The sequence below is a fragment of the Pinus tabuliformis genome, chromosome 6 (genome assembly GCF_031772625.1).
Source record: "Pinus tabuliformis cultivar Carrire ecotype Pingquan chromosome 6, CPIR1, whole genome shotgun sequence".
NCBI lineage: Eukaryota > Viridiplantae > Streptophyta > Pinopsida > Pinales > Pinaceae > Pinus > Pinus tabuliformis.
Window position 1 is genome coordinate 601,292,755 of NC_142292.1, and position 12,413 is coordinate 601,305,167.

Sequence of the window (12,413 nt, forward strand, 5' to 3'; positions counted from 1 at the left end):
TTACAACATTTCCTTGTATTTTTATTGTGCTACATTATTACTACAACAAAGTGGTTTCGGCTCTTCAATACATCATCACGTCTCTTCTAAACGAAACTACATCATTATTGGAGGAGGTAGCTATACTGTAGAGTGACATATTCTAAAACTTCTCATACGGAAACTATGCTCATAATCTATCGTGTGCTCCCTTGCTTATAATTTAATGATTATATAAAAAATGCATTATCACGTCCCATAGTTATGATTTAGAGTTCGTGATCATAAATTGATGTTGGTTTGCTTCTATATATTAAAGAAGCAGGGAAGAGATTCCCCATAGGATCGACACTTTGAAATTTTATATGACATTAACACTTGAATTGTATTTATTGAAGCGGAAGAAAGAAATTCCCTATGGAATTGGTGCTTGGAATGCAAGTGTTGAAATCGCCATTCAAAAAAACATTCCCTATGGTGTTGTTGCTTATTTAAAGCACTGTTGGGGATGAAATTCCATGAGATCAATCTTCAATTTATATTCCAAAAATGCACTGTCGAGGATCAATCTGATTGGAATTGATTCAGCACAGGATACAATCTGCTTTTTAACTCACTTTTTGTAATGAAAATAGATGAAGAACACGATGAGTTGGTAGAGCCATAGATTAGTGATCTAGGAGGACCATGGAAAATTTTCTTTTCAGCATACATCATCCTCTGATTTGAGGTTTCCAGTTTAAAGAATGTATTGCGGCCTATTGCCGCTTTCCCCTTAGAATTAGATTAGTCTGACTTTCATGCTAACCCCTTAAATAAATAAATAAATAAATTGTACATATGTATAGAAGTATACGTGTATGTAGTATGTACAGCCCAGTGGGCTAGCCCAATCAGTTAAAATGGACTGAAGTGAAGTTCACTGTCAGTCTCCAGTTCTAGTTCAGCTGAGTCCAGCTGCTTTAAGCTTTACGAGCAGCTATTGTAACGGGTTGTTGAGCCTCCCTCCGGCTGGATATTCCAGGGAAAAGGGGAGCTCTGATGACGTTTTCTGTGGAAAATAGAAGCATATGTGTATGTATGGTTAAAGTTGTTGCAGGATGACAGGGAAACCAACATGTAACATCTACATTATTTGCTACTGATTTCAAGCTTTAATTTTGACATATGCTGTTTTTTTGTTTAATTTTGACCTATGTTGTTTTTTGTTTGTCAGGCTGCAACAGTATTTTTGGCATTCATTCTTAGAATTTTGGGCCCAGATCCTAGAAGGTACTGTGATAGTGACTACGAGTACCGTCATTTTCGACATGATCTACAACAATCTTTTTTGATTCAGCCGACTCCTTTATCAAATGCTAATCCCGAGTCTCGGAATAATGTTGCCAATACGAGGACACAAGAGGTAGTTACTTAATTATGGGTTTCATATCATGCAAGAGACGTTCTGATGTATCTTAGATAAGAAGGATGAGTAGGGCCCTAAGAATTACTTGAAGTGTGTCATTGTAATTTGTTTTGCTTTGCTCTTTCAGAATGGGGTTGAAGAAGCTAATTTCCGTTGTATCTTAAATAAGAAGGATGAGCAGGGCCCTAAGAATTACTTGAAGTGTGTCATTCTAATTTGTTTTGCTTTGCTCTTTCAGAATGGGGTTGAAGAAGCTAATTTCCCTTGCAATCAAGTGAATCGCATCAGGCTTTCCAATACGAGTGGCATATCAGTAGGTGGTAACAGACGTTGTGTCATCATGTAGGTATACTGTATGGATGTGGCATATGGGTAAGAAGTCAACAGAATTATAGTGCCAGCTTTCTGAATGCAATTTCATGAGCTGAAAGGCAGTATCCACTCGTTTTCATTTGTAGAGATAATCCATGATTGAAGTCTGTATGATATAATAGTTTCATCTTCTTTGTTTTCGTTTCCTTACTCTGGTTGCCTGCTATGAGTGATAGTTTGGTGCATCAGGCGTTTAAAACGCACATGGTCTTGTAACTACTAACCCATACTCTAGTAATAGTTGTAACCTTACAAAGTAAGAGCTTTTCTTGTTAAAGATATATGTAATGCAATTCTTAAGGCTATTGAGAATCATTTGGAATATTTTGCTGCTTGGGTCTATCAGCTGTTGTATTAGATACCTTGGGAGTTGGGCTTCGAAAAGATGCCTTCATGCTTATAACCACAGATGTCAATCTGGGTCCTCACTGTTGATGATTTGTTGCAGTTTACTCTCCAACCCTCTAAGTTAGTGTAATCAAGTGTAACATCTAAAATAATTTTGATCTCTTCAATGAATTCGCTCGCTTTAAGTCCATCTTTTCTAACTCTTGACCAAATTGTCATGCTTAGTGAAGGCTTATACAAATCAAGCAACATTTATGATGCAGAGTTATCAAGGGTTATTTTGGAAGTGAGACGGGTGAGTGGACTTTGAAGCTTTGCCTCTGATGTTGTCAGGGTGTAGTTTATTAATCTTTCTTTGTCTCTGATATTCTTAGGGACAGTATAGGCTTAGTTTATGTTATGACCATCTAGCAAATATAAGGGATTATTTGTATAAGTAAATGGTTGTCTGGCCCAGAATCGAGCCAACATGAGTAATGAGTGGAGAATTAGAGTGTAATAGGATTTTATTAGTCATTCACTCATAGATGCATGATTTGATATTGTTACCTCTTGGGATATCATTATTATTATACTTTGGAGTCCTGCTCATTATATTTGGGATATTCACTATTTTGCTGGTTATTTCTGGTAACTCGGCTGGTAACAATTGCTATCAAGGTTGGCGATTCGTGGATCAACACTTCCCAGGAGTACCTTGTGTTTATGCAGCTATAATTTTCTAGACAGTCCAGATTAGTATATATATTTCTGACAAATTGCACTCAGATTTCCCCGATCGGTGTTTTGTAATCTTGCTTCTATGTTAATATAATTTTAACTTAATAGGAAGTTGGACATGCTGCATATACCTACACCAACAATTGTGACATATTGTAGGTTTGTGGATATCTGCCCTGAATTTGGGGAAACCATTTTTTATATTTTATTGAGCTTCTTAAAGAGGGCAGGACAACGTATCCTCCCTTGTTATTTCCCTCTCCGAGTCATACCATTGCTCTCGACTATTTTGATGATAAGCCCACAGAATGCTTACTTCGTGGGTGAAAAGATAGGATTAAGAGGCTGGTAATCTGCTCCTCAATGAGCATTTGTACTATCCACTTGGTACGGTTTTCTATGGATGTGGGTAATGGTTTCTTTATATGGATAATCATGTAATAATAATATCTTATGTTATCATAAAATATATAGATAGAGTAGGGCTGCATATATCTACAAATCTGTTGGAGACGGGACAGATTAGAGGGCATTATTGTATACATCTCTTTTTCTCATGGAGGATAAAAGGTCATATTTCATGTCTTAGAGTAAACTGACCAAAAAATATGTCAATCAAATCTATCTTCCGACGTTGGAAAAGTTTGTTAAGCATTTAAGAAGAGATTTTATTGAGAACATCATGTTAAAGAATGTAACTAGGTTCGGTTTTCATAATTGTATAATGTAATTTATTTGTTAAAATAAATTTTATAATAACTTATTAAAGCACGAGTTTCATGCTTGAGTCATCATGTTTATAGGTCAAAGCCTCCATTGTAGGCTTCTAAGTTTTATATTGAGTCAATAGAGTCATTTTAGATTTTATTGGACCCTTCTTGGGCTTTTGTATCATGTAAAAATAACTATTTTTGAGTCAAATAGGTCATTTGACACCTCCACACCAAGTCGGCCCTATGATGATGAAGTCGGCCTACATTAGGGCAATTCGACCCATATAAGAGGTTATATATAGACAAGCAATGCAATCCATTTGCTCACTCACTCAACAAGTTCGATACACAAGAAAGAGATAGAAAAGGGTGCAAAATTCCAAGAGAAGGGAGAAGATTGAAGAAAAAGACAAAGTTGAAGTTTTGGGCGATCATTCTGTCACATGTGCGAAGTTACTAGGCTATTTCTAGGGCCGAAATTCTGAATTCTACTGCAGGTCGAAGGTCTGCTGCTGGGGAGGCTAAAATTTTGCTGCTGCCAGGTCGAAAGTCTAGGTTGAAGTTGCTACTGGAGAACATCACTTGAAGAAGAAGGAAGGGCTGACTTGGTGATTGGAGGAAGTTTGTGTCTAGGTCAAAAGAGTCTTGGATTATCTCATCTTGTCTTTGAATCTACTGAAGGAAGAGTTCTGACTGGGTTTTCCCCTTATAGGGGTTTTGCCCTGGCTGTCCGCCTACATCTTGTGTCTCTTGTTCTTGTGATATTCATATACACATAAATTGGTAATTTCTTGATGAAACATAATATAATAAATAAGTAAAAGACGCCAACATAATTCACAAGTAATTATCAAAGAAGAGGAATCAAGCCCTAATTACTACTAGTATTGATTTCTCAACATGGTATCAGAGCTAAGGTCGAAGAAGGTTGGAAAGCACTTTGTTGGCATAAAAGGAAAGGATACTCCCTCAATGGCAAGTTACTTGAAGATGAGATTCAATATCATAAGAATTGTAGAAAGCTGGATTGGAAGGATCTTCTACAACCTATCTAAGAAGTTCAAAAGTGAAGGATTTTTGGTTGCACTTACATGTGCTCTTGATGATTCCAATGCATGGATCATTGATAGTGGAGCATCAAGACATATGATAGGAGAAAACAAACAACTTCATACTCTATCAAATGAACAAACATCTCATGCAGTGGAGCTAGGAGACAATAACAATTATGCAGTCAAGGGCCTTGGATCTACATCTTTGAAGCTGGAGAATGGAGAAAAACTACACCTCAACAATATACTGTATGTTCCAAGTTTGAAAAAGAATTTACTTTCAATTTCTTGTTTAGAAGATAAAGGAGATAGGGTTTCTTTTGTAGAAGGCAAAGTCTTGGTATGGGAAAGGATTCTAGCATAGAAAAAGAAAAAGTTATTAGAGTTCGTGAAGGAAGATTATATAGAGTTATAACACCATTGCCTTAAGCCCTAGTTCACATGGAAATCAATCCCATCGAACTATGGCATAGAAGATATGGACATATACACTACAAGATCATTCCCTCTCTCAATCAAATGGTAAATGGCATCCCTAACACCAAGGAAAATCGTGAAGGACTATGTAAGGGATGGGCTTTGGGAAAGAATACAAGGAAGCCTTTCACAAGCAGTTATACAAGGTCTAAAGAAATATTAGACCTCATTCATTCTGATGTGTGTGGGCCTATGTCTAACAAATCACTTGGAGGCCATATTTATTATGTGACCTTCATTGATGATCACTCTTGAAAGACATGGCTCTACCTTCTCAAGTCAAACGATTAAGTATTTGAAAAATTCAAGGAGCTTAGATATGAAGTGGAAACCTTAACCGAAAGAAAGATAAAAACCTTGAGATCCGACAATGGTGGGGAATACACTTCAAAATAATTGGTTACATATTGTAAAGAAGCAGGTACTAAGAGGGAGCTCATTGTTCCCTACAATCCGGAACAATATGGAGTTGTCGAAAGGAAAAATAGAACAATTGAAGAATGCATACGAACTATGATATTTGATCAGGATCTTCCAAAGCTTCTATAGGGTGAAGTAGCTATGAAACAATATATATATACAAAATAGAAGTCTTCATAGAATTCTTGAGAATATGACACCTGGAGAAGCATTCATAGGGAAGAAGCCATTTGTGGACCATCTTCGAATCTTTGGGTGTCCCGCATACATCCATGTTCTAAAGGACAAGCGAAAGAAACTAGATTTTACAAGCATCAAAGGTATCTACGTTGGCTATAGTCTTTCTTCAAAGGCATATATCTACATTAAGGAAGGAAGACAAATTGAAGTAAGCAGGGATGTTTTATTTGATGAGAATCATTCCTACAAGAGACCTAAGGATATTCCAATTGATTTCGATGACAAAGATACACCACTATTTGAAGAAGAAAATATCATGATGAGACAACTCCTAACCAAGAAGAAGAATATGAAGGACCAAGTGAACCGATTCAACGTATGATAATAATTGAAACAAGAAAGCGACCAAATTGGTTGAAAGCTACTCTTGAAGATGCCGAAGGACATGGAGTTGCTAAAGGAACTTTTAGAGAAAGCAAAAGACCAAAAAGATATTCAGGATATGCAACATACATAACAAATTTGATAGAAGTTGAACCAACTACTTTTGAAGACGCTGCTCATCAAGAAGAATGGAAGAAGGCAATGCAAGAAGAATATCAATCCATCATGAAGAATGGAGTCTGGGAAATCGTTCCTAGGCCAAAGGACAAATTGGTTGTCACTTCAAAATGGATTTACAAAATCAAACATGCGATTGATGGAAGTATAGATAAATACAAAGCTAGATTTATTGCAAGTGGTTTCTCTCAAAAGGAAGGTATAGACTATGAAGAAACTTTTGCACCTACTGATAGGTGTACTACTATAAGATCTTTGTTTTCGCTCGCTGCTACAATGGGATGGAATATTCATCAAATGGACGTAAAGACAACTTTTCTCAATGGGACCAACGATGAAGAAGTATACATTGAACAACTGGAAGGATTTGAAATAAATAATAGGGACATACATGTTTGCAGACTTAAGAAAGCCCTTTATGGTTTAAAGAAAGCTCCTAGGGCACGATATGCAAGGATGGATGCATATCTCTTAAGAATTGTGTTCGTCAATAGTTTTGTAGATCCAAATCTTTACATTAAGGTAGTAAACAATGAACTAGTCATTATACTACTTTATGTAGATGATTTACTTATTACAGGTGTGGAGCATAGAATACAATAATGTAAGAAGATGCTGGCAGATCAATTTGAAATGAAAGATATGGGTCTTATGTACTATTACTTGGGTTTAGAAGTTTGGTAGAAACCTAGAGAAATATATCTGGGTCAAGGTAAATACATAATCAAGATTTTACAAAAATTCGGTATGATGGGTTCCAAGCCTATGATTACTCCCATGATCACTAATCTCAAGAAGTTGAGAAGTTCTGACTCTAGTCTCGTCGATCTACTGGCTATTGTAAGTTGGCGGGCTCTCTAATATGCCTGGTAAATACAAGACCTGATATATGTTTTGCTATAAATATTCTTAGTCAATTGCTATATATATTCTTAGTCATGACCATTGGATAACTGCTAAGCATATTCTTAGATATCTCCATGGTGCTATACATCACTGCCTAAAATATGATGGAAAGGAAGTTAAGTTGACAAGTTTCGTAGATTCAGATTGGGGTGGTAGTGAGATTGATGGCAAAAGCACTACCAGTGGATGTTTTAGTTTGGGAGTTGCAATGATCTCATGGATAAGTAGAAAACAAGATCTTGTTGCATTAAGTAGTGCCAAAGTTGAATACATTGCTGCATGTGAAGTAGGAAAGGAAGTTGTTTGGTTAAGAAAACCTTTGTCAGATTTGTTTGGAAAACCTCTGGATCCTACTATAATAAATTATGATAATCAAAGCAGCATCAAGAGCCGAAGACCTTGTATTCCATGCAAGGACGAAGCATATCAACAACAAATACCACTATATTAGAAGTTTGGTACAAGATGGGGTTGTAAAGCTACAATACATTCCAACATATGACCATGTAGTTGATGTGTTGACAAAGTCTCTTTCAAATCAAAAGTTTGAGTATTTTAGAAGCATGCTTGGTTTGGTTGACATTGCAGGTTTGGTTGATAAAGAGAGATGAAGCATCTAATGGCATATGCTTGGGAGGTCATCTAGCCGACCTATGTGTGTTTGATGTCCTGATCCCGAAGAGGGAGGGTGGTGTTGGTCTTAGAGCTTTGACCTTGGATACACACCTAGATCCTTGGGTTGATGGTTAGTTAGTAAGCCTGATGGTACCTAGAGTGGCTGAAAACTTTACTCCATCTTAGTCCCACTTGGATAGATAACTCTGGTTATGTATGTAGTCCATGGCACTGAGCATGCCTGAACTCTTTGTAGTTCATGTGTTTTCGAGATCTTCCATATCCATATATATATATATATAGTTAAGAGGGAGTGTTGAAGAACGTAAGTAGGTTCGGTCTTCATAATGGTATAATGTAATTTATTTGTCAAAAGAAATTTTATAATGGCTTATTAAAGCACGAGTTTCATGATTGAGTCATCATGTTTATAGGTAAAAGCCTCCATTGTAGGCTTGTAAGTTTTATATTGAGTCAATAGAGTCATTGTAAATTTTATTGGACCCTTATTGGGCTTTTGTATCATGTAAAAAGAATTATTTTTGAGTCAAATAGGTCATTCAACACCTCCACACCAAGTTGACCCTATGATGATGAAGTCGGCCTACATTAGGGCAATTCGACCCACAGAAGAGGTTATATATAGACAGACAATTCGATCCATTTGCTCACTCACTCAACAAGTTCGATACACAAGAAAGAGAGGTAGAAAAGGGTGAAAAATTCCAAGAGAAGGGAGAAGATTGAAGAAAAAGACAGTTGAAGTTTTGGGCTATCATTCTCTCACGCGTGCGAAGTTACTGGGCTATTGCTGGGGCCGAAATTTTGAATTCTAATGCAGGTCAAAGTTCTGTTGCTGGGTTCGAAGTTCTGCTGTTGGGTAGGCAGAAATTTTGCTGCTGCTAGGTTGAAATTCTAGGTTGAAGTTGCTACTGGAGAATATCACCTGAAGAATAAGGAAGGGATGACTGGGTGATTAGAGGAAGTCTGTGTCTAGGTCAAAAGAGTCTTTGGATTATCTCATCTTATCTTTGAATCTACTGAAGGAAGAGTTCTGACTAGGTTTTCCCCTTATAGGGGTTTTTCTCTGGCTGCCCGCCTACATCTTGTGTCTCTTGTTCTTGTGATCTTCATATACACATAAATTGGTAATTGCTTGATGAAACATAATATAATAAAGAAGTAAAAGAAGCCAACATATTTCACAAGTAATTATCAAAGAAGAGGAATCAAACCCTAATTACTACTAGTATTGATTTCTCAACACATCATTGTCCTTGTTACAACAAAATCTAGCATTCACAAAAGTGTAAAGTCCAAAGCACAAGGTTTTAACTTTGTGTGACATAGGAAGGCTACCCATTGTCATCTTTGTGGTTCTTCTCTCTTTTGGTTGGATTTTCTCCAACTCAGTTGGGGCTTCCCTAAAGGTAGAATTATCAAGGCTATGGAGTAGGGGCTTAAGGTGAAGTTTAAAGAGTAAGCCTTAATAAATCAAAGTGTTGTAATAAGGTATATGGAAGTGGAAATTAAAACAAGGTTATCGAAAGAAAGAAAATAAAGAAAGGGGGGAAACAAGGGAATGAAATGATGAGAGACCTGTACCTATCAAAGGGCTAATGGATGTTGAGATTTGTAGCTTGGGAGGTACTCCAAGCCCTAGGGTTCGAGGTTTGGAGAAATGGGCACCACAAAAGTGCTTTGTGGGCTTAGAACCCAAGGTGTGGGTTTTTTAACCAAGCTTGTGGGTGTGAAACCACAAGGAGTTTTGATGACCTAACCCTTGGAGATTGTAGAGGACCCTAAAAGGAGCTAGGGGACACAAAGAACACCAAGAAAGGGTTAGTAGTTTGTGATATATGAATTTATTTGTATGTTAGTTGGGCATGCACAAGGATAAGTCAAGTCGGCCGGGTTAGGATAAGCCCTCATGATAGTTCGTTGGTGTCGAAAGGAAAACATATAAATAAGGGTGACATTGAGGTTAGAAGGCATCAACCTAAGTGAAAACACATCATATGTGGGAGCATCTGAAGTTGGGGTAGCCACAACTTAGGAAAGAGGACAAGGACGCGAGAGTTTGGGACTAGTTTTATGTTTGTTTTGTATCCATTGTAGGTCTGAAGAGTGCAAGAGGCTAGCCGTATGGGATAAGGGCAATTATGGGCACATGATTGGGTGAAACTCTTATGTGATCATTGCTGAAGGTTACAGGGTTACTTCAGGTAGGACTGAGCGCTGTTTGAAGGGTTGGACTAAGGTCAGATCAACAACAAATAAGGCCACATGTACCTAGAAGAAGGATGTTGGTTGGACAAACCTTGTAGAAGGGAGAGTGAGGTATTTTTGAGGACTGGTTAATGGTTGGTCTAGTGCCCCAACCAAGCCGAAAATCTACAAGACAAGTGTGCTTAGGCCAATTTCCAAACAACAGTGAGAAGGTGCCCTTAATCAGAGTTAAGGGTTGTCTATGTTGATGGTTTTCTAGGTGGTTGACAATCTAGATTGGACATATTGTGTTGGGTAATCTCAAGGCTGTTGGAGGACAACAAGGAGGTGCTCAAAGGAGTCCTAAGTGCAGTACAGGGAAGGACACTTGGATTGCTAGGAGACGCTGATTGATAGGAGACTCAGTGACTGAGCTTTGAAGGACTAAAGAAGGAGGTCAAAGGGAGCTGTTGACTAGCCCAAGTTGATTGTTAGAGAAGGACATCTTGCAATGATAGGTGGTAGCCCTTTGGCCCACAACTTTTCTTCATTGGAGCAACACAGGAAGGCATTAGAGTGAAGAAGTCCCAAAGGAGCTAAGGAGCAGCAACAGGCAATTGAGAGTTGTGAACAAATGGGGTTGTGAACAACTCAACAAGAGTCTCTATGTGTTGAAGGTCTAACAATAAACTAGAGAGTAGTTGGAGAAGCCGTGTTCAGTGACTTGAAGGCGTAGGACCATTGATAGAGGCATGAGCTGTAGATTGGGGGCATAGGGGCTAGCAATTGTGTACAGGAGATGATCAAGGTTGCTGTAAAGTCGACTACAACAGTTAGATGGTCAGTGTATCTTGTTCAGGGTAGTTTGGTTGTCATAGTTGTCAACAACAAGCGCTATTTTGTATTCTTGTTCAGTGGATGTATGAGGGCCATTATCCTTGGTACGAGAGCCCTAGACAGTTGTATTACAATTTGCTAATATAACAAAGTTGGGTTGTTGAAAATTGTAAAATGTTGTCTATATTTGTGCACTATTTGATTTACTACTGTTTATATTTTGCTGTGCAAAGTAGCTTGTTTTGGTATTTGGATTGGTAGTGTCAGAGATTTTAAGAGCCTAACCTAGATTCCAGTGTCATGGAAAAACATGGTATCATAACTACTTTGAAGGGCCAATGAATCAGAGTGTGCACAATGAAGTACAAACTAAGAGGGAGTTGGTTACATTGTTGTTGAAGGGCTCACAACAATGTCAAAGTTATCGGTTGGTCTACGGTATGAGGATAGGTTGGAAGGGTTGTCCAACTATATTCCATGGAAGGAAAGGATCATGTTGTTTTTGATGGTGAACAAGATATGGGACTTTGTCGAGAAAGCGATGAAGAAGCCAACTGACCCTAACGAGTTGGAAGTGTACGAATAGTTGGATACAAAGGCAAAGTTGATCAATCCTAGATGGTGTCAAGGATTCCTTTATACCTCATCTGTTCGGGAAGAACACTGCCCATGAAACGTGAGCTCTTCAGAATTTCTTCCAGAATAAGAACGAGAACCAAGTGTTGGTATTATAGGATAAGTTGAAGGCCACCAAGATGATATAGCGTGAAGGGGTGACTTAATATTTGAAGAGATTGTCTTAGGTTCGAGATGAGCTTGCTGCCATCGATGAGACTGCTTCATATTCTGAGATGATGAGGATTGCCTTGAAGGGGTTTACTCCAGAGTGGAAGTCATTCATAAAGGGTATTTTTTCCAGGGACAAGTTGCCAGACTGGAATGGGTTGTGGGATGACTTCATTAAGGAAGAATTGCAAGGCGAGGATCTTCATTTGAATAAGAAGGCTTTTGATGATGATGTGGCTCTTGCAGTGAGAATGAAGGGAAAGCAAAAGGACTTGAGTAAGATCAAGTGTTTCAACTGCGACAAGTTTGTTCATTATTCGATGAAGTGTCTTAGGAAGAAGCAAGGAGATGACGAGAAGAAGAAGGGGAAGTAGGTTGCAGGTGTCGCCACTTCTACCGAGATTGATGACCTCTCTAGGAGATTGGAGAGTGAGGAATTTTCTTTGATCTCTCATTTCTCTCATGGTACCATCGACGAGGCTACATGGTAAGTGGACAATGGTGCATCGAGGCACATGGCATGTTCGCAGGATGTATTTGACACTCTAGTTGAGGGTGACTCGAAGTTGCATATGGTTTTGGGCGACAAGAGTTAGAAGGAGATCAAAGGATCATGTGTCGTGCCATTCAAGATGGATTCATGCCAGTTGACGCGAGTTCAGGATGTACTGTTTGTATTAGAGCTTAGATATAATATGTTGCCTGTCTCAGCGATTGAGCATAAGGGATTTGAGGTGTTGTTCTAGGGTGAAAAGGTGAGACTCATGCCCAAAGGCTCTAGCTCTGCAGGTGTTGTGATTGGAGTTAGGGAGCATGGTCTACATATGCTGA

The 12,413-nt window shown here is 38.3% G+C and overlaps 1 protein-coding gene across 3 annotated transcripts in view; it reads left to right on the plus strand.

The window, feature by feature from the left end:
- LOC149259982 (tetraspanin-19-like) overlaps window positions 1-2,083 on the plus strand; it is an 83,320-nt gene extending 81,237 nt beyond the window's left edge. For 2 of the 3 annotated variants that reach the window (XM_089419441.1, XM_089419450.1), the window contains exons 5-6: window positions 1,196-1,384; window positions 1,626-2,083. In XM_089419441.1, coding sequence (XP_089275567.1) covers window positions 1,196-1,384; window positions 1,626-1,733 — 297 coding nt within the window. In that variant the 3' untranslated portion in view covers window positions 1,734-2,083. Of the gene's footprint in view, window positions 1-1,195; window positions 1,385-1,625 lie in introns of those variants that run through there. The other variant, XM_089419457.1, reaches the window with a different exon arrangement.
- Window positions 2,084-12,413: the final 10,330 nt, after the last annotated feature.